Genomic DNA, 22,037 nt, shown 5'->3' with positions numbered 1-22,037 from the left:
ATGGAGCGCCCCCCCCCCCCCCCGAGCCGGGCTCACCTGCGTGGAGCCGAGCCGAGCCGAGCCGCCCCGCGGGGGGGTGGCGCGGGTCCCCCCGCCAAGCGGGGGCTCCCCGGGGTGCAGGCGGCGGGGGGGCGCGGGCTCCGAGCGAGCAGCGCCTCGCTGCGCGAGTGGGGGCTGCGCCTCTCCCGTGGGGGCTGCGCCTCTCCCGTGGGGGCTGCTCCTCTCCCGTGGGGGCTTACACGTAACGGAAAGCCGACATGGAGGTCGTCCTTTGCCGGCAGCGCGCTGGCAGCGATGTACGTGCTGTTGCAGAAAAATGGTTTGAGTGCTTGAGGTCTTTTGATCTAAAAACACGGCGGAAAACGGTTTACTGCTTTGCGTCGCGTGGAATACCTGTGCAGCCTGTTCGTGCCAGCCTCTTCGTTGAGGAAATACCTACACATCCAGAAAGAGTTTCTGTGTGTCCTTCTCCTTTAATTGTTAATCACTTCAGGCGTGATGAAGCCATGTGTGCACATCTGAAGAAACTGCTGCTTTTTGTCACTGTTCCCCCTTACGTGTTGGCATTTGCAGTATGTTGCACAGCTGGGCTGGAGAACGCGGTCCACAGCCGTCGCTGCTGGCTTCTGAGGGATTTCGTGCCTCTCCCAGCTCCTGGAGTAAAGCATGTGCAGCCTCGCAGCACGTTAAGGCTACGGAGGACCAGCAGTCATTGATTACTTACGTGACTTCTCATTCTTTCTTCCTTTTTGCTCCTGAGGGGCCGGATCGCTTTTCAGATGACTTGTGAAGAGTGTAGCGATGGGAGAAAGTGGTAGTGGAAGTTGTTTAGTGCATGACCGAGCGAGACACTGATAATTTCAGCAGTTTTATTCTTTGGTACGGTTAGGAGTGGAAGCTGGCGTCTGCAGGGTTTTGACCACTACTGCTGTCCTGGATACAGAGTAGTTGGGTTAATCAATCTGTCTTCGCTTTGAAATGGTCGCTATTTGTCTCCTCAGAGAAATGCCTTTTTTTTTTTTTCCCCGGTAACCCCCTCTGAAATCTGACTTGCTTAGTTTTACTAATATGTTGCAAGAATGGTTGGAGTTGGAAAAAAAAAAAGCAAGCTATTTCTTGAATGTGTTTTGGCCAGCTTTGCCCAAAAGGGGCTGGAAAAATAAAGGGTCTTTCAAGGGTAGGTGTCTTATAAATTCAGAAATATGTTTCCTTGGTAGGGTAGAGGCGTGGTGCATAGTAGGACTGTTATTTCTGTAAATGGCTTACACAGTCCAGTAAGACGGCAAAATACTATTTTTGCAAAGACTAAATGTCATGTCCACTTAGTCAAACTGTACCTTCATACCAGCAACTTATCAGCTTGTTGCTAGCCCTACAAGTTCCTTCTCTGACGGGGGCTGAGAGGAGAAATAGCTGTGGTATCACTTGTTGTCACTTGAGTGGGTACGGATACCTACCGGGCTGGTCGAGGTTCTCCCCTGCTGCAGAAGGTTTGGCGCTGTGGGTGAAATCTCTTCCCAGTGCTGGTTGTCAGAGATTGCAAATCTGGACTGAAAATGGCTCCTGTTGTTCATGAGATATTGACCTGCATCTGGTTCTTGGGAGTGGGAGCTGTGGCTTGACTTCATGGGAAAGGGAAAGATGAAGTCACCGAAAGGGTATTTGCAGGTGCATATTCAACTGTCTTGATGCTCTTGTGCAAGAGAGGGCAGGTATCTGATGTCAGCCCTCTTGGTCAATAAATAGGAGGCTCCTGGATGCACTAAGCGCTATGGTTTGGACTACTCAACTCTGCCTCATCATGCAAGCCCAATGGTGTAGCAACTTGCTTTTCCAGTTGAGCCATTTAGTTCTGCAAAGGGCTGCAGTTGAAGTTGCAGTAAGCTGGGGTGGGGCAGCAACACCTGCGCGTTGGGGTGAGGATACTCTCCTGATAATTGCTGTGAACGATTTGCTCCTCTTCTGATCAGGCAGCGATGGGTGAAACAGGAAACCTCGCTAGTCGAGCCCACCCTAATTACCCACTGTCATCATTAGCGCTTGGGTTTTGCCGAGGCCAGTTCCACCAGGTTGCTGTTGACTCTCAGCCCGTATTTCTAACAGGTCACAATACATTTTAACCTGGAGCAGCGCAAATGTAGCGCGTTGATGCGGACTGCAGTTTGAGAGCCTTCGTATTCAAACAGAGAAACTTTTGAGGACTTTAGACTGGGCTGATGGTGCCCGTCTGCTTGATAGGGATTTGCTTACGGAAGAGCAAGTTTTACTTGATCTTTTGAAAGTGTTACTGTCTATCAAATTTTTTCTTATCAAAGACTTTCAAAAGGGAGCGTGATGAGAATCTGGCTAACTTGCATCACTTCCTTCAGGGCATCACTTAGATTAGAAATACGTGAAGATCCTCTTGCCGACATTCTCAGGACTTGAATCCTTGAGAAAAGAGGACTTACGCCTCTGGTGGCATTTGGCATTCGAATCTCTCACAATGGGTGGATTGCTTTTCTGTCAGCTTCCACAGCTATTTCCCTCCCTCCCTCCCTTATTCTAGGAGTCTTGCTGCTGTTGCAATAAGCGGGTGTTTCTCTTCAACGTGCTCTGGTCCTGTTCAGCTTCTCCCATTTTTAAAACCGGTATCTGTGCTGTGAGAGGGGATGGGCGGCTGGCGTTTGAACCCAGGAGCAGGAGCCGGGGAAGGAGCAGCAGCAGGATGCTGGCAGCCTCTTTCTTCTGGAGTTGGGCATCTTAACACCAAAACCAAACAGCCAGAACTTGTGACTTCAGATGTAAGGGAGTTTCCTCTAGGTTTGTACCCTTGGCTAGTGAATGCAAAACCGAGAATGACACAGTGATTATTAATTCTCACCCCTCCTTTGGGACGTGTTAGGGAAATGTCATCCACGTTGGGGAAAGAAGAGCTTCCCTAAGCATCTGTGTTAAAAAGTCCTTTTGTAGTTATATTGTTAGTTTCTATGAATTCACCCTGAAATCATCTTGCCAACAGAAGTCAAGGGCTGTCAGTGCCCATCTAGAAGAAATGGTGCTTATATCGTTCTAAACACGGCCATCTGAGAGCTGCAGAAATAATCGTCCGTTCTGTTTAGAAAATAGTCTGTTCCTAGGGCACATGTCCTTTTTTTAGACTGCTATGAGGATGAAAAAAGAGCTTTGTATCTCAAAATGGCACGGGCGTCTGCTGTTTGTTCCATGCAGCCAGTCTGCATCTCGTTTCTCTGACATCGCCCTGGACGGCTGTGGAAGCGCTGCTCGGCACAAGTAGCGGGCTCACATTTCTGCACAGGCGAACATGCTCAACGTTCAAATTAATAAAGATTTAGTGCTGGAGAATGACGGAAGACTTTGGAGAAGACGCGAGCACGGCTTCCGCCTGCCAGATTGCCATGGAAACACCAATACCTCTTCAGCTCTTTAATTGCCTTCCCTACATTTTTTTGTTGAAAACTTTTTTTTTAACTAAATGCTTTACGTTGCTGTTCTGGATTTTAGGCATTTTGGCTTTGTTTGGAAAACTGAAAATAGGGGAAGGCAGGGAGGAGTAGCTGTGCAAGGAAATGGAGAATATGGTGACTGACTTTCAAACTGTATTACGAGTTCATCCTGAATTTAGTATGTATTACAACTTGTAGTTCTTCACCAGGAACACTGTCACAAGAACTGTAGCTGCATCTGATAGAAATAACAGTTCCTGCAAGTTCCTAGGCCTGAGACCCCGAGGACAGAAAGACTTCAACTCTGTCTGTGAATTTGCACAACGGTTCCCAGCTCTGTTCTTAGGAGGGCCAATTAGTAATTTTTTGCCAGTTCCTAGATGTTTGGAGGAGAGATTTGAAACAGATGATGGCAGGGCGTGCAGTTTTGTGTGGCTGAGAGCTTAATGTAGTCAGACTGGACGTTTGCACTTTTGAGTTAAAAAAAAAAACAACAAAACAACCCTGATGAACTTCTAAAGCAAAATTTCTTCTTACTCGCTTGTTCTTCTAAAATCCACTTAAATTTTTTTTGCAGTTTTTTTTTTTACACTTTTCTTACAAAGCCTAGGGAAGCTAGTGAAGAAAAACAGTTTGGATATTGGGGCTTTCTCTCCCAAAATGTATGAGATGTTGGCTGACTGCCTTCACACTCCTCTGAGCTCTGCTCAGCTTCTCAGTTGATGAGTCTTGCATTATCCAGTTGATTTCAGGCTTTTTTGTGTGTAGAAACAGTGGAGATCCTTTAATAAACTGATTAAAGCATTTTTGTTTTACAGACAATTTCTATGCCTCAAGGACAAAGCTTGGCTATCAGTACTACCTTTGGTCTGTGATGTGCAAACTGCTCAGCTTGTTTAAATCCCCCAAATGTCAAGATTTTCTAAATCTGAGCTGAATATAAGGCTTTATCACTTTTTCACAGTAAGAATTTTTCCTAGTTTGTTGTCCCCTGTCCCCCCTCAGTGTGGCTGCCATGCGGTGATCTGTTCTTAAGAAAAAAGAAAAAGCTATTTTTGTATTTTCAGCTAGCACTTATTTACTAGTTGGTTCTTCCCTGGTACATAATCTCACTGGAACTGTAACTTCTTGAGGTTAGTAAATAGCGTGATTAGTTATCACTCCTTTGTGGTTTTCCTCCAAAATTTGTTTATCTTTGGGTATTCTCTCCATTTGTGCAGTGCTTCTTATCCCTTACCAGCTTTTTCAGCAGCTGTTTGTGCGGCGCGTGGTGCCGCCGCGGGAGTATTGTGTCCCTTTCTGCGCAGCGAGGACCTACGGCTCTTCCTCCAGAACTGCACCTTGTGTTTCAGCATTTTCTCTTAGCTTCTTTTTTCATGCTCTGGTTTTCCTGAAGGGAATCTGAAGCTGGTTTTTCTCCCTTGGAATTTGAGACGCCTTGGTTTGTAGTGTAGCTGGTGTTTCTGACCGTGCTGATGGTCATCCTCTTTGGAGCTGATCCACCTGGGGAAGCATCCTGAGCTTGTGTAAGGATTCCCCATGCATCCCGTGTCGTTGCTGCTTGAGGGCTTTGAATCCTTTTTCGCCTTTCTTTTCATATGTAGTGGGTAGAACAGTTGAAATTACAGGCTATTTCATGAATGTCAGTCGAGATAGTAAATCCACTGACTACATAAAGGTTACTGAAACCTACTTTATCCTTTAGTTTTCTTTCTAGTCTTTACTGTATTTTTAGTCTGACTCTTCTTTGTTAAAGTAGGTTGTTTTCCACCCTCTCCCTCGAGAGCTTTTGAACCGATGGACAAGTTTCAGCCAAATATGACAGAGGTCTAGGTTCTTCAAAGATACTGAGTTTCTAGGAACTCAGTGGAAAATTCATGGATAGAAAGAGGAGAGAGAGACCCATATAGTGTCCTCCCAAGGAGAAAGCTGTACCACCAGCTCAGCTGTGTTCTCTGCCAGAACATCGCTCTCCCCTTATTTAAAGTAAAACCTTTGGTCAGAGCCTGCACCTTCTTAGATGCAGGATAATCAACCACAAAGCTAGAGGAAACCAGCTTTCTCTTCCTCACAGTGTTAATTGTCTTGGTATTTTGTGATTTTATTTCTGCTTGACTTTTTCTAAACTTGTGAGTGAGGAGTTTATTGGTGTTACTTTCCTTTTAGTATTTACAACAAAGCCCTTTCAGATTTTTCTCTGGTTATGGCTCTGTTTCCCTATAGCAGTCTTCTCTCTTAAAAGCTGAACTCTGACACTTACAGCTTCTGATCATAACCCTTCACTGTTTCTTTTAATTTCTAGCCTAGAAAGTATCTGAATTTATAGTGGGCAGATGAAGTATGGAAACCAAATCACAACTTCTGGATCATCTTGGCATCCTAAAGGACAGTGAGGCAGAAACACAACTTTTTGTTCGTCTAGATTTGCTTTAACTATCTCTTCAGCCAAAAAGATTAAACCTGTGTGAAACTGTACTCCACTTAAGTGTGAGCTGTGGTGGATTCGGGTGTTGAGAATCACAGCACTTCCTATAGTGTTTCTGCGAGTAACGCCTTCTGCTTGTGCTTGTTTCACAGCAGCAGCTACCTGTTTTTTCCCTCTGGCCTTGGAAAATAGTCCTGGTAGGCTAGTTAAAATGTCAGGTTAGAATTTATGTCTAGGTGCAGGCATGTGCAAGGGCTTGCATGGACTCTAGGCTGGGTAGTATCGCTGTAATAACATTTGTCTCGTGCACTTGGAGCCCTCATCTGAGAAGTGCTTCAAACTTGGCTACGATGCACGCTAGAAATTAGGTACTTCTTTCACAAAGCGGTGGCCTGCCCACTTCATAAGAAGCAGTCTTTCGATAATCGTGGGGTGTCTTCCCAATATTCCTGTAATACACCCAAAAGGACTGATAAAAGTCATGAGGCGGTTCAGTACATTAAAAAGCCATGGGGTTTCCCCATGAAGACCTGCTGGCATACCGGAACCAGCCCTCCACCGCACGAGAGCGTGAGGACATGGAACATCGCTGCTCATGCTTTGTCTGGGCTAACCCAGCTTCTGATAGTCTTGGTGGTTTTGGCAAGCTAGAGCAAGTCCAGAAAACCAACAAATAATTCACCATTGCTGTTTTTTTAAACACAGAAGGAAACTGTCAAAAGCAGCCTGTTAGACTCAAAGCCTTGAGAGCATGCTGATGCTATCTATATACGGCTTCTAGAAAAGTGGCTTTATCTATTCAAGACAAGGCTGTCGTCTTTCATGCTGTGCACAACAAAGTATTTCCAGTTAACATAATGGATGCAGAAAAACATACTTTTTATGCTGCCTGAGGTAGAAGGTAAAGTTTCTGATGCTGTTAACTCTTGAGCACAACATGGTAGAGTAGCAGAAATGGATCTTTTGAAGTAAGTCATGTTGAAATGCCTTGGTTTTGCATGCATTGTGAAATTGTTAAAGATATCGTGAAATACAGGAAGACAGTGCTTTGTGCACAGAAATGCTAATTTTACTGTGAGAACCGTAGTCTTCAATTTCCCTTGTGATTTCTTTTTTTAAAGAGAAGTGGTTGTGATACTTTTTAATACTCATTTTAATATAGAACATGATTACATTTACATTCATTTCAGCTTTAGTTGCATTTCAGTGTATTTCTAGTCAGCCTATTTTAGTCTTAAGCTGAAAAAGCACAAAAGAGTCTTTTTGCTTTCTTAGCTTCTTTCACTTCTAAATTACTATATACAAAATGTATATTTAGCTGCCTGCATTGCCCCGTTCACTATCTCTCTCTGTTAAAGAATTCTGAGGACTAGTAGTAGCTTAATGACCTGCTAAACAGCAGTTCAAGGTGGGAATAATTTGTCAAAAACCAGGAGAAAATTAATCATTACTTTGCGAAAGCCTCTCTGCTGTGTCTGTATTTGGCCTAGCAAGCTAAACCGGAATCACTGATTCGGATCCTTACTGCGACCCCGAAAGCCGTCACCCTCTTGTTCCCCTCCGTGCAGTTGTGCTGGGAGGTGGTTTTGGCCAAGTGCTAGTTAAGCTTTTACTATGTGGGTTACAAAATCAGCTGGCTGCTTAGCCTCACTGGGGACGCCGGTACTCGAAGGGATTACAAAATTGTCTTTGAAAGCATGGGCACAAAAGAAATAATCCTCCGAGTATTTGCTTCACTGGCTTGATTGGTGTGAAAAGAATGAAAATTCAAGGTAGTGAGATGAGGATACCAAGTCTGCTTCCCCTCCCGGTTCTTTAGAATGTGGTGAGGCTGACTTTAACGTTCCTCCATTTCCTTGGAGGAGCACAGGTGGTAAGAGAAGTCCGAATGGTTACGGGTCCTTTTGCAGTTTCTCTTGCACACAGCGTCGCTGAACTATGCTAACCGGAGCTAATCTGCGCTGTGAAAACAAGCTGCTGCGGTGCTAGACAGAAGCAGATGAAGTTTGGAGTCGAAGCCTCGTGGATGTTGCCGTTAAATGGGATAAAAATTGTCAGACAGGTGCAAATCAGTGTGAGTGGTTTTGACCGTTGGGGGGGGGGAATGCCATGCAAAATCCGTGTTAATATTTCTGTCGCTTAGTAACCCTGACCTCAGGGGTTATCTGAAAGGGGCTCAGAGTGGAATTTTGTTCATTTCCTGAGAGCTCTGCAGAAGCAGCACTGTCGGAGTGCCCCGTTTTCAGAAATCAAGTTAGCAGAAACAGGCATACCCGTATTGTGGGAAATACTGGTAATTTTCCTGGGCAACTGGGTTTAATTTAACTGGATTCTCTACAGGGATTGCAAGTGTGAAACGTTCCTATAGTACTTCGTAGTGCATGTGACCTGTTTACGTGCGCCGGGGTTGTTGAGAAAGAACACTTCCAGCCCTGGATAGCAGTAACTGGAGTCTGTTCCAAGTTGTCTAATTGCTGGACTGAATTTGGGCTGATTGTAGGGAGAGCTTAGTGGGACTGATGCGTTAACCCTTCTGTTTCTGAGCCCCATTCCTTCGTCACCAGTGTATAAACTTTGGTGGTGGTTTGGACCAGTTTTCCCTGATGCCCCTTGCTGGATTTGTGTTGAAAATTTAATACCTCTTGAGGAAAAGAAAACCCTCCTTAAAAAAAAAAGCAATCTGCCCTACAGCGGCTGGTACACAAGCGGGCAGTTCAGGTGGTTGGATGTTACTAATGCCTCTAGATGCCTTTAAGATTGGTTCATTGCTTTCCCAAATGCAGTAAGGTTGTTGGAAGAGAGTCCATAAAGGCATGGAAGTGTGCGTGTGTTTGGGGGCCAAGAGACAGAACTGGAGTCTGGGAAGAGCTTGTGACTTCTGGGTACGTGGGTTAGGTTTAGGATAGGACCCAGATCTTCTGGTTCCGAGAGCTTTGTCTGCTAGTTCGGTGCTGTTCAAAGGGCAGGCTGGGGTCTAGGCGGACTCGCTAAATTTTTGTGGTTCTAGAGTGCCTTCTGTTCCTTAGGGTTTCCATAGTTCTCACCCTTCTGGTCACTTCAGAAATAGCCACGGCACGCTGCTTCGGGTCCCCGCGAAGAGACAAGCGCTTGCCAGAGCTGGAGCTGATGTGTTGCTTCCATCAGAACAGGCCTCCCTAGAGCTTTCAATAGACTTGGATAACAATTGACCAGCCCTGAGCTCTGTCATACCTAATGTCTTTTTTAAAACACAATACTGAAAATGTCAAGTTTGAGCTACAGTGTATCTTCTCCTTCGAAATACCAAATTCTTTGCTGAAAGTCTTCAGTATCTCTGTTTTCACTTGCTCCCAAACACAATCCTGACTGAAATCAGAGTGCCACAGCAGTAATGGTGTTGCAGCAAATTCTGGATTGCTAGAAACGTACAGCAGGTGAGCTTATGAGGGACAGATGCCACTATTTCTGTGCCAAGTGGCCCCAGAGGTAGTAGAAAAGACGGAAAGAATTTGAGACAAGATATTGTGAAAGAAGGCTTAGGAATAGTTGCCTCTTATTTCAGAGTATTTCAGTCCAGAATTTTGATCAGGAACTTAACCCAGACACTTAACCCAAAATACGCAAGTGCTGACGCGAATGTCTTTGTAGCTTGCTGAAATTGCTGCATGCTTTGCTTTGAAAATCTACCTAAAAGAAATTCTGGAAACATTTAGTTGCCTGATGAACAAATCTGTATTTAATTCTTCTTTCAGCCTGACTCTTTTGATGCTGCCAGAGATTAATTTAAACTATGTGATAGTGTCTTTGTTTTTGTTCCAGTCATACAAAATTTTCTACTGTAAGATTTTCATTCCCCAAAACATGCTAATGAAGGTTTGACTTGACACGTATGGCTACTGATTTGACTGTTGTTTTCTTTTCTTTCAGCTTTGCAGTGTATGGATGATTCCAAGCCATGTGTTAATGAGGGAAGGTGCATTCCGTACCAAAATGGTACAGGATACTGCAAGTAAGTTGGTTTCGTTTCTAATCAAGTTAATTACCAATCTGCTTTCATTCAGGGTCCTAGACAGAAAGGAAATGTAAATTGTTAAGATTTTCTTATCAGGGGCATTCAGCGTAACGGTTTTAGCACAGTTGGTGTTTCTTGATAATGTGTTAGTTCTTCTGTGCTAGCTTTCTCTAACGTAAGAAATACGGAGTTCTTGTTACGATTTTCAGGTTTGGATCTGGTCAGTTTGATTTCTTGCACTAGGTTAGGGAGCGAGGCCAAAGCAATCATGGAGGTCAACTCTGTACCTTGCTTCCAGACCCACAAGTTAAGTTGGAACTTGCTCTCTGTCTTATAGCTTGCTTTACTTTATAGAGCTTCAGCACCAATTTGAATATTTTTATGAGGTCTTTCAGAACGACTCTGCACGCTGAAGTGTGCCGGTTCCCTTCCACATGCTGGAGAGCAAGTAATATGTAGGAGTTGCAAAAACAAACTAACAAAAAACCCCAAGCAAACACCCACATTTGTCTTTATCGCATAATTGATTTTGGTAAATGTTGACACCCGTCTTCAGTGGTGCCTTCACTTTGCTGCTACATGGGAAGCTGATCAGCAGGAGCTTTGGTGGAGTGTGTGGTGTCTGGAGAATGATACCACATCTATTTAAATGTGGTTCACCTTTCAAATTGCAGTATTTAGATTTTTTTTAAATGAAGTGATATTTTGCAAAAAGATAAATCCTCCGTGTTTGGCAGGGTTAATTTACATGTCTGCAGTAAATGAATTGTTTTCTAAACCTTGTTTACTTCATCAGTGCAAGTTGTGCCATTTCTAGCATGCTAAATCCCTCTTTTCTTAATGCTACCGTTCTTTAAATATTAGTGAATTTCGTCTTGTTGATTTAGCTTGGCTAAGACACAGCTCCGCTCTTCACCCTTTTCTGCACATCCATCTTCCCTAGCCACAACCTTTAGTGCTTTCTGTTAATGTGGTACGTAAAACTCGATATACTTAAATTGCACTTGTGGCACACAAAGGGGAAATAATAATCTAATTTGAGGTTCTTCTCAGTTTCAAATCAATACCTGGTGTGTGGAAAGGCCATAGAAAGGCAAATATGTAACTTGTTATTCCCTGTTGGTTTTTTCAAATTTTTTAACTATTGCTTCTTCCCAGTCTTTTCTTTTCCATGGCTTTATATTGCTGCTGATAGAAACGGGCTGCCTTTCTGAAAAGAAAGCTGGAACTTTTCCTGGTTTTCACCTATATTTTAAGACTAACACAAGAAATCGTGTGACATAAGTGTGCGTCAGACAGACCTACTAAAGCATGTTAGTCTGGAGCCAAAGTATGTGGGTCATGATGAAGGTAATAAACAAGATTGGTATTGATGTTGGTGCTGCTTGTACCTCCTTAAGGATGTTTTCTCCAGCTTGCCTGTTCCTCTTAACCATGTCTTAGACTGTTTAAAAAAAAATAAAAAAAAATTGTTCAGTTGGTTCATCTGATTAACTTCTGTTCAGTATTTGTAGTGCAGTCCAGATCTTGATACATTACCCTTATCACAGTGGCAGCTTTGACCAATCTTACTTTTTTTTTAGCACACAGAGTTATTTATAATTCTAATGTTGCCTTCTTCCTTTTTGTGCAAAGTCTTCTTGCAGGTCTTAAGCCAACCCCCTCCTTCAAGTAACAGCTCGGTCCCTTTGCAGGTGCCAGAGTAATTGGAGAGGCTAATGGAGGCTTGTATGCAGAGATTAGTACGTGTCTGTTTTCTAGTTCTGGCTCAAGAACTCTTTTTTGCAGAAAGGAAGGGAAAAATAAGAAAAAAAACCAAACCCTCAATTGTGGAGACTCTACCTTTAGCAGGCTGATTCTTAGCATCCTGTTTTGGTTTTAACGTTTTGTTTTTTCTTTCCTGCACTATGAGGAACTCTGAATAGGGGAACTTTCTATCTGCTGTAGTAGCCTAAATGACTTTCTGAGTTTTTGATGGCTGTAAGAGTAGAAATGCTTTGTTCAGGGAACTGAACTTATTACTAAAGCAAGTGACTTGGCTTCTAGCTCTGCAGGATTGCTCACCGATTAGCTAAATCTCCACCCCTTCCACTTTTTTCAAGTTTTCTGCAGTACTTCCTCTGCTGGGCAATAAGTTATTATAATAGGCTCTCTTCCTCTTTCTGTGCCTCCTCTTGGCCAAGTTGTTCTAGCGTGTGGTCAGTCCCTCTAGTTAATCTTGCTGTCTATAAGAAACAAGCGAAGAGCTGAGGGAGAACCTGCATCAGAGATAATCATATGTGATGAATAAGACATGAGTAACGTAAGCACCGATGAGCAAAACATCTAGTCTAGATATTTGGCAAAGCAGCAAGTGGCAGCTTAGTGCTGAAACAGCTTTCTTTGTCAGAAAATGCTGTAGCGTCTACTCCGTTAAAAGAGAAAGTTAGTTTTCTGCTAAGAAACCTTTTATTCTGGTGCATCTGGCTTCTGTTATGGGAACAGCGATTGTGACCCTTGTAAGGAAATCGGAGTTGGATCTTTATCAGATTGCTCTTGCGAGCGCCCTTTAAGTAGCTCCGTTCCCCTGGTGACGCTGCTGGCCCATGGCTGTCATTTTGTGGCACTGTTTGATAGAATTACTGACCTTCTTTGACCTTGATTTTATATTTAGAAAATTACACATTCCTGTGTTTGCATCTTCCAAGGTCAGGATTTTTGTTTGAGATCTTTCTACACCCATTCAGTGACTAGCATGGTGAGGACGCAGACCTTATTCCAAAGAATATGGCCATATCTGCAGAAGCAGGACGAAGGGGACCTGTCATTCCAAGCTTTCTGGTCCTGCTTTGACGAAAGGCAGTTTCAGGTTTGACTTTGTGTTGCACTGTAGGTTTTGTTGTGTCATCCCCCCCCCACTGCCCAAAGCATCTCCAGGCAGCCTTTTGCACATTGAGGTGTTAAGCATGAAGGTGTTAGATACTCTCATATCCAGCAGAGAAGCAGGGTAACAGTTGTTTGTTGCTTAATGCTAGTTGTGGACATCACAGGAAAACCCTTTCTCATCTCCCCGCTGCTGGATGACTGGGAAAGTAGTAGTAGGAAAAGTCTGGGGGGTAGCACTGCTGACTTGCAGGATTTCTGCAGTTGCAGGCGGGCTGGGAAGGTGTGGGTACCGGGAGCTGTTTCAAGGATGAGCAGAGATTTTGGCAACGCTGCCCGCTGCTTTCTGGGCACGAGAGTCTGCTCTGCTGCAGGTGGATGCTGGGTTGGGCAGTCCTTCTGGGCTTGGAGTGGGGCTGGGCCCCAAAGCGGAGTATCTTAACTGGTTTCCTCATGTTTGGCAGCTGTGGCCTCTCCCAACTTCCCTCCCCTGTGCCCCAGTGACGGGGAGCAGAAGCAAGACTGTGCCAGGGAGAGAAGCAGAAGTGAGAAGGGAGTCGGGGTAAGGGTGCTCCAAGGTTGAGGGAGGAAACTGGTCCTTGCTACTTCTCGTGCTCTGTAGGTTTTTTAAGATTGGATTTTTTGACCTTATGGCTGTTGCACACTGTGTGCCAAGAAGGGGTGTTGGTACCTCTGTATGAACCAAAGTGCTGCTTTAACTCTAGTGTCTTTTGTCGGGTCCTGATGGTAAAAAAAAAAAAAAATATGGGGGGCGGGGGGGGAAGTACAGTGGCAATCACGGCTTCTTTGCTGTGCTTAGTCAAAAGTGGATGCTGCTGAAGTTGGCTGATTCCAAAAGGACAGTCTCCTCCAGCACATCCTTTCATGCCCGAAGCCGTCAGGATCTGCGCAGCTTTGTGTGCTTCTGTGCCTCTTCAGTGAGCGGTGTTTTTCTCACTGCGTGCAGAAGTTTGTGCACACTTTTACATTGCACGATGCAGTTTTTACCTCTTATCTACAGGGTGGCAACAGGAGGACCTCAAAGTGTGCTAAACTCAAAGCAGCAGCAGCAAGGCAGTAAGGGGCTTCTATCCCAATACTACCCCCCAGTAACTCTAATCCCCTTGGCAGGTTTTTGACCTGCCTTTCTTTCCAGCTGGATCTTCATAAATGAACTTTAACTCAGATTTAAGAGGACTTCTGGGGCTGACGGCAAGATCCTAGACTGCAGAACTGCTTCCGAGACTGCAGCAGATATCTTCTCAGGATCTATCTCAAGAGACTAATCACTCCTAGACCAGTGAATGGGGAATACCCATAGGAGACCTTGTAGCAGGATGAGGTCTGAGAGTTTTCCAGAAGAGGCTAAATGCAAAAGTTGAAAACTTGTCCCTTTCTGAGAATGGGCTGCCCTTTCCTGTTTCTTTCTGTCTGCTTTCAGAAGTTAAAGGAGACCCTTGAGACCAGGGCAGAGGAAAAAGGGGAGAGTACACATGCTTTTAGCTTCAAATCCGGGAACAGAGTGGTGATTTGAGTCGCTCGGTCAAAATTTTCTATTGTGTTTTACCTGTGCAGACCAAAAGCTGTTCAGAGCTCTGATTTTCAGAAAAAGCTGAACTAAACGTTGCCCATTCAGGCTTTGGTAATTTTTGGTTACTCCTTGGTATACTGCGGAGTGATAGCTGTAGAAGGGCTTTCTGTGGACTGGAAACAATAGCTGTATACTGCTTTAAATGCAGAGCAGAGAGGCCGTCCCATCCCATAGTTTGCATTCAAAGTATGACGCATAAATGGGAGTCTTGAGACATGGGAAGGAGCGTTTGTAAAGCTAACCAGAGAATCCTGTTCTCCCTCCTGAGAGGAGGTGTAGGTGTGGGAGTCAGAACCCGGGAGCCAGAGGGAAGTCTGGTTAAAATCTGTAGCAAAATAGCTGAGACCCTTCTCACGTTAGTCATCAGGCTGCGAGGTTTCCCCCCCCCCTCCTCTGTTGAAGCATCTTCCAATCAAAGTGAAGGGAGTGTTGGGTTGAGGGGGGGGAGAAGCAGGACGACTAGGAAATTCTTCCCTTCGCTTTTTAAATTAAAACCATCTGCTTCCTTCTGTGCATCTCCAGATGATATCACTGGGCCTGAATAGGAAACTCCCATGAAAATCAAACATCTGGAAGACTGGTTAAAACAGTCTATAAGGTGCATTTGAAGAGACTGTCCTGTGAATGTGCCCAAGAAAATACAGTGTGGCAGATGAGGAGTTTTTTCCAATAGGCCAGACATATTTTCCAGAAGTCTTTTTGAAAGCAAGAGAGAACTAAGTATTGGGAGGTAACTTACATAGAAGTTTTGTGGCAGAAGAGCCAAAACTGCAGCTTTTGTGAGTCTTCTACTTTCACTTCGTAGCATTAGGTTATTAGAGTGAATGCAACTCTGTGGATTTGTGGATACTTCAGGTTTGGATAAATACCTTCCTTTTGTTTTTACGTCTCTTGTTTAGCTCCATGAGAGCCTGAGCTAAGGCAAATGCAGGCTGGAGCTGAAAAGGAGGAGGAAAAAAAAATGGGCTGAGCTCTGACTAAAGTATTTGTGCTGGAAAGTAGCCCAGAGAGAGTAAAGGAGAAGCTTTAATTAGAAGCAGCTGCATAGCTGATGCAGCCCACAGGACATTTTCCCATTTCAAACTCTCTAGCTTTCAGAAATCATGATTTGAATTAAGTTGTATGTGAAATTTGTTCTTAAAAGATTAAATTCCTGTTGAAGTAGGTTAAGAGACCTCATGTGCTTCCAAAAAGTGCCAGAACAAACTTCATCTTTCTGTTTCTGAGTGTTAGATGGAAAACTGAGGAGAAACAGTGGCTTTTATTTGGAAGAGATTTGGTTTCCTGTTCTGAGCATGTCATTTGGAGCTGACACAAGCTGCTACAATTTTAAGCTGCTCTGTAGACAAGTGGGTTTTTTTTTTTGTTCTCCTAAAGAGAACTTGAAAGAGTAGGTTGGGATGAGAGCAGAGCAGGGGTGGTGGGAAGCTGGAGTTGCTGTTGAGGATAATCATATCCTTCAAAGAAGTCTGGACTTAGACCCTGCTTTTTCAGTGTTTGAGTCTATTTTTAGAGAAACAATGTGGTACCCAACATGAATCGGGGGCAAATATTTGCAGTTTTATCTACACCAACATTTAGAACTAAATTACTAGTATTTGTGCCTAGAAATGTTGATGACAGGAGACATGGTTGAAAATCTGGACTGTAGGTTTTTTGTTCTTTAACATTCAAAAACGATTGCACTGAATTGCTGGAGGGGTACATTGCATAACTGTGTGACCAAGCACTTCTCCAGGAAGAGAACACAATGGTGGGTCCAAGGGCCAGGTATACCTGACCTACCATCTTTCCACAGGTAGGCACGTGCCCTCTAGCATATTCTGTAAGGCTTTGTCCTTCCAAATATAAAGAGCTAAAGTTAAAAGAGCTTTTCTGTTCCCTGCTGGAGTGCTCCCTCACGTTTTTCTGATTAGCCTCAGAAGATGCTGGAACAAGCCTGGTCTTGGAGCGCTCTTCACCTTTGTACCAGAAGGTTTGTGTACAAAACGCTGGGCCGTTTGTGGGCGATGGTTGCGAGTGCTGTCTTAGAGCACAGGTCTCCGCTTTCCTTTTAAACCATACCAGCAATGCTCTGAATCAGTGTTTAGGCTCCCTCCTCCCTGTTACCTAGGGGCAACGGTTAAACGCACCTTCCAGTATCCCCAAGCATTGGGGGGGTGCGAGGGAAGGCGTATTTTGGTGGTTTATTTGCTTGTGGACAAAACATGAGATGTTCCTCTAGACTTTCTAGTTTGTTTTACAGCCTTTCAATGAAAAAGCACTTTCGGACTGGGCACGGTGGTGTTGGGTTGATGGTTGGACTTGATGCCCTTACAGGTCTTTTTCAACCTTAGTGATTCTGTGACTTATCTTTTAGGTGTGTTTTGGTTTATTTTGTATTTGTTGGAGTGGTGGGTGGCGGTGGAGGGCCCCTTGTTTGCCTGATGAGATGCCCTAGGTGGGGTTCTGTGAAGTTCTGGTGTGTTGCTCTTTCTTTCGTGATAAAGAGAAGTACAAGTGCATGGCTTGTGTCTGCTGCTGTTAGCCTGAGGAGCTTGGTGTACTGCTGACACTGGAGACGGCTGAGCTGCCAACCCCCCATCACTGGTGGCGGTGAAACCAGAAGAAATCCCTATAACGAGATCTTGTAAGCCTTCTGGGACTGAAGTTCAATTTGACTTGACACATTCATCAGCTGCATATAGACGTCCAGAAACATGATTTAACTGTAGTTACCCAGACGGTCTCCGAGCAGAGCGAGCCAGCGCACCGTGTGCAGGCTTGAATGCCGTGGGAGTCGAGCAGTCCTCCAGCTTCTGGCACGGCCGTCTCTGCTGGGTGCCAGGTTTCTATGTGATCGAGCTCCTACAAAGCCGTGCTGTAGCCCGCTGGCGCTTGGACTGATTTCTAACCCATATCAAGGAGGGATTTGGGATGATGTTAAAGGAAGCCTATGGAACTGCCGTGATTTAGGCCCAGAATACCCGAAGATTGCCTCGTGTGTGATGTGGCAGCAGCTCACGCTGACTGACGGCCTCCGGCTGTTATACCCAGGGTGGCACAAGAGGCAGAGGATAGTCTGCAAATGGTATTGTCTCAGGATTTGCTTTCTGTAACTTTATTAATCCTGCCTTGCCCTGCGAAAACTCTTCTTTCATGTCTGTTCTTGGGTACGAAGTTGAAAGTATTAAGCTATGGTGAAAGGAGCCTAATTTGGGTGTGGGGGATGGTAAGTTACGATTATGCACATCTATTATATGACTTTCCTGCTTCAGACGTATGGCTAAAGCTAGCTAATAAATTTTAACATGAGAAAAAACAGTTGTGGTCATCTAGTAATGACCCCTTGCGTAACTCGGATAATAACCTCTCTGAATAGCTGTGTTTGAACTAGCGTGCATACTCTTTCTGAAAGCCAATCCTGGTGTTCTTTTAAACAAGCATGAGTGATGAAGAAATTCCACTGCAACCTTAAATGCGTTGTTCCAGTTGTTTCTCTCCACTGTTGAGAGACTGTGTGTAAATCTGTGTCTGAAGATAAAGATACTACCCTCTTTCTAGTTTGAATTTGTCTAGCTTGAACTTCTAACTGCTCGGTTCTGTTATCCCTGTACCTTCTAGATTGGGAATTATTGTTAAGTCTGAGTTTCTTTGTGGGTACTTGGAGCTTTTGATTAACTGTCTCGTTCCCTTTTCCCTTTTATTAAATAGACTGAGCCACCTGAGCTTTTCATTGTGTCAAGAGTTGTCTATTAATCATTACTTAGGCTTCTTTGAATTCATTTCAGCTCTTCCTCCTTAAAGAGCAGACACCAAAACTGATGTAATGGTCCGCTAATGGTTGTGCCATGCAAGTATCAGGTGTAGCATAATCTCATTTACTCTTACTTGATATTTGCTGTTTGTGCATCTAAAGCATTCCTGGCCAAACTGTCACTCTAGGAATTCACGTTCAGCTGACTGTTAGGAACCCCCAGAGCAAGTCTGTCTTTGCCAGATCAGTCCCCTGTTTTGGGGAGGATGCTGGATATGTTTTGTTTCTAGATGTATGACTTCACAGTGCCAAAGTGCGCTTTGCGTGCTGACTGCCCCGTTAAGCACTTCGTGTTACTACTCTCTGTGAAGAACTTGTCTGCTCTGTTACCTACGTGTTTGACCAGCGTTGATGTTTTCTGATGTTATTCATTGATAGAAGCGTTGACTAGCATAGGAACAAAGGCAGATCGCTGTAGTATTCTGTTGAAAACACAGCTTCATGACCATTCTTTGATATTTTTTTTTCTTTGATTTTTAAACTGAATTTTAAGGCTTATCCAGTTAGGTGTGGGGTTCTTTTTTTAATCCACCATACGCTTTTAAGTGCATAAGGAAAAGGCAGTCTCTCTACTGTTACATTATTGTCTGGGGGTAACTAGAGACTTCGTGTATTTCTTGCAGTTGGAATCTCCTCCGTCTGGATTTGAGTAACTTACTGATTTAATAATTGCACCTGTTCTGATGTTCACCTCTGAATTTTTTGCAGTAAAATACATGTTCTCTCAGGCTGCGTGTGTCTTGGGTTACTTACCAGTTAAAGCATGCAGCTGTGCATTATAGAAAAAACTGCAAGTGGACAGTCCTGTTCTGTATGTTAGGTGTTATTTTTATCCAGCATATACTCTTGCAGCTTTCTGCTACCTGAAGGAAGCAAATGGAACTGTGGGTGACACAAAGGTGGGGTTTGCAGACTTGCTTGCCTGGGTCCTGTATTGCTGGAAGTTAAATGGAAAATTCGTAGTACAAAGGGCAGTTAAAAGATGGATTACAGCTGACAAGTGTAGTCAGACTGTATTGACATAAGTTTGGGTTAGAGAGAAATAACTGCAATTATTCTGCAATCGCAGATCTTTGTATAAAATATTACCCTTGTTGTAGATAGAGTGTGTGTACTCGTTCTTCTGTGGGAGACGGAGGAACAATGACCTTGCCGTTAGGGTGCTAGCCAGGGGCGTGGGAGACCTGACTTCAGTGCTTGCGTTGCTAGTTGAGTACAGACTGCAGCATGTCACAGTCCCAGATGCACTTATCAACATGAGGATAACAGTATATTCCTGTCTCACGGGAGTGTTGTGGAGAAAGATCTGCTACAGATCTTCAGGCCCTGAGACACTGCATTTGTACAAGGTCTATAAATATTTTGGAAGATGGGTAATACCTGGTGTTAATACCTATTACTGAAACTGCTTGATTTTCTTCTAAAAAAGGGTGCTTATTAGCATGGGAGTAGGTGCAAGGAATTAATTGTTACTCAGCACTTCTTTAACACTTAAGCTTTTACTGAAGTTTTGAAGGGAAGCGCAAGAATAAGTTCCTGCATTTGATGTAACTCTGATTGTATGCAGTATCTATTCATTTTATAATGAGCGATTTCACCATTTGAACTTAAGTTTTCAGTGGTCTTACTTGGGACAATCCCAGAGGAAGGCCCTGTTACATCTATGATGTTAGCATTTGGGTCTGTTAGTGTTACCATTAATTATGGCAAATACCAAGACTTTCGGTGCTTGTGGGACTTCGTTCCTGGTGTCTTCCCAGGAGAGCAAGGCTTCAGCTGAATGTGCTGCGAGTAATTTCTTCTCTGTTGCAGGTGTCGAGAAGGCTTTCTCGGAGACTACTGTCAGTACAGAAACCCCTGTGAAAGCAATACCTGTAAGAACGGGGGAACTTGTGAAACGACGTCTCTGATAGGAAAGGCTACCTGCAAATGTGCTCCAGGGTTCACGGGAGAGGATTGTCAATACTCTGAATCGCACCTCTGCTACGTGTCCCAGCCCTGCCTGAACGGAGGAACTTGTCACCCCCACAGCCCGGAAACGTACGAGTGTGTCTGTCCTCCAGGTTACACAGGTGGGGTTCTGCATTTGTACCTCCAGACTCCCTCCTCTGTGAATGACTTCATTCTGGAATGTTCTGGGGCGGTCGTAATACGGTCTCAAATTCACTAGCTCCAGCACAGGAAATGAGAAGTCGTCTAAATGACTTCATGACCAAAAAAAGCAAAGGGGATAGGGAATCAAACTCCCTACCCTCCCCACGTAAGCAGAAAGACATTTAGATCTTGTGGGGTTATCCACGTGGGAAAACTGACTGCAGAAGCTACTCCGGAGTGGCTGTTACACTTTGGATTCAGAGTCTACCTTCTAGAAAAAAATGAAAATTTGGCCAGCAAAATCTTTTTTCTGGGAAAACTATAATTGGGTGCCTGAGGGGAAGCATGGAAACTTACTCCTTTCATTCTTGAAGGGGACGTAGAAAAAGAGTGACTGTCAGTGTGTAGTATGATTTCAGGTCATGTGTTACTTTTATAAGTTACAACATTCTATATCTTGCTGCTACTCTGTAAATAAAATGACTTCGTACTGTAACCACATTTTGTTTCAAATATAATGCTGTAAAATGTAGACATAATTTTTTCCTGTAATAATTTTAAGACTTAGTACACCAATCATTTTGAGGTAGCACAAAGGAAATACTATTTTCCATAGAAATAACTTCTTTATTAATAGAGTGCTCTGTCTTGATCCTACAGGAAAGGATTGCCAGTGGATTGATGCCTGTACATCCCAACCCTGTGCCAATGGAAGTACATGTACTGTATCTGGAAATAAGTTCTCCTGCATCTGTCTGGCTGGCTACACTGGCCTGAAGTGTGAGATAGATGTGAATGAATGTGCCACACCCGGCCTTTGTCAACATGGTGGGACCTGCGTTAATTTGCCTGGCTCATACCGATGCCAGTGCAAGCCAGGCTATACAGGGCATCGCTGTGAGAGTGTGTATGTGCCGTGTTCCCCATCACCCTGTATGAATGGAGGAACTTGTCATCAAACAAGTGACTTCACCTTTGAGTGCAACTGTCTGCCAGGTAAACGATGCTTCTTCAAAGTGCACAGTTTTGTAATCTTGTCACTGTATTTCTGTCTCTGTTCTTCAGAAAACTGCTCTTGGAGTTTCTGTGTGATACTAGTGTAATGTAAGGTTGAAGGGTAAAATCTCAGCAATGCGGGAGGCTCTGCTAGGATGTTAATTTCCGAGTGTCAGGATTTCATAATGTGGAAGGGAAGAAAAGGAAAGAAGGGTAGAAATGACCGATTTCTCTGGAACCCAGTTAGAGGCAGAGAATCAAATAGGTAAGAACTGCAAGGTAGGTTCAAGGAGATCAGGGTGGTATCTTCTGATGCCCATTTGGAATGCCAAATTCCATGGACATAAACCCCTACAAATACATGGGTTTGTGTCGATGAAGGCCACAGTTAACTTCAGTGCTTGAATGAAGATGAACATTTGTCTTTTTCCTTCTCAGTCTTTACTCTTAAAATGTATTGGTTCCTCTTCCCTTCCTTTTCCTCCTCTAGTTCCTCCAAATCTTACAAGATACCATTTCTAACTCACTGCACCCTTTTTGTCCTGTAATACCTCCAGATAAATTATGCTTGCTTATTTTCTGATGCTGTTAGCTGCCCTGAGTTCATCCACAGCAGGGGTGATGGGCTTACTCAGTATCATGGGCTGTATTGGTTTTGTGTGTCAAGCTGGGCTCCAGTCACCAAGGCACCCGTCTCTACAAATTGTCACCTGGTTGGGACGCTGTGGTCTCATCCTGTCCTGCCTGTCCCCATCCACTTATCATACTGACCGCAGGACAGTACTAGTCGTCTTTGCATATCAGGGTTTTTTTAGGCTGATATTTTTTTACTGAGT

General features: G+C 44.1%; 1 protein-coding gene across 1 annotated transcript in view; it reads left to right on the top strand.

The window, feature by feature from the left end:
- The window catches only part of NOTCH2 (notch receptor 2), an 88,180-nt gene that overhangs the window by 368 nt on the left and 65,775 nt on the right, over positions 1 to 22,037 (top strand). The window contains exons 2-4 of the mRNA XM_059822159.1: positions 9,778 to 9,859; positions 19,924 to 20,183; positions 20,866 to 21,201. Of these exons, the coding sequence (XP_059678142.1) occupies positions 9,778 to 9,859; positions 19,924 to 20,183; positions 20,866 to 21,201 (678 nt within the window). The remainder of the gene's footprint in view (positions 1 to 9,777; positions 9,860 to 19,923; positions 20,184 to 20,865; positions 21,202 to 22,037) is intronic.

This window comes from Gavia stellata, chromosome 10 (assembly GCF_030936135.1).
Source record: "Gavia stellata isolate bGavSte3 chromosome 10, bGavSte3.hap2, whole genome shotgun sequence".
Classification (NCBI taxonomy): domain Eukaryota; kingdom Metazoa; phylum Chordata; class Aves; order Gaviiformes; family Gaviidae; genus Gavia; species Gavia stellata.
Note: the sequence above shows the minus strand (reverse complement) of the source record. Positions and strands in the feature narration are given on the sequence as shown.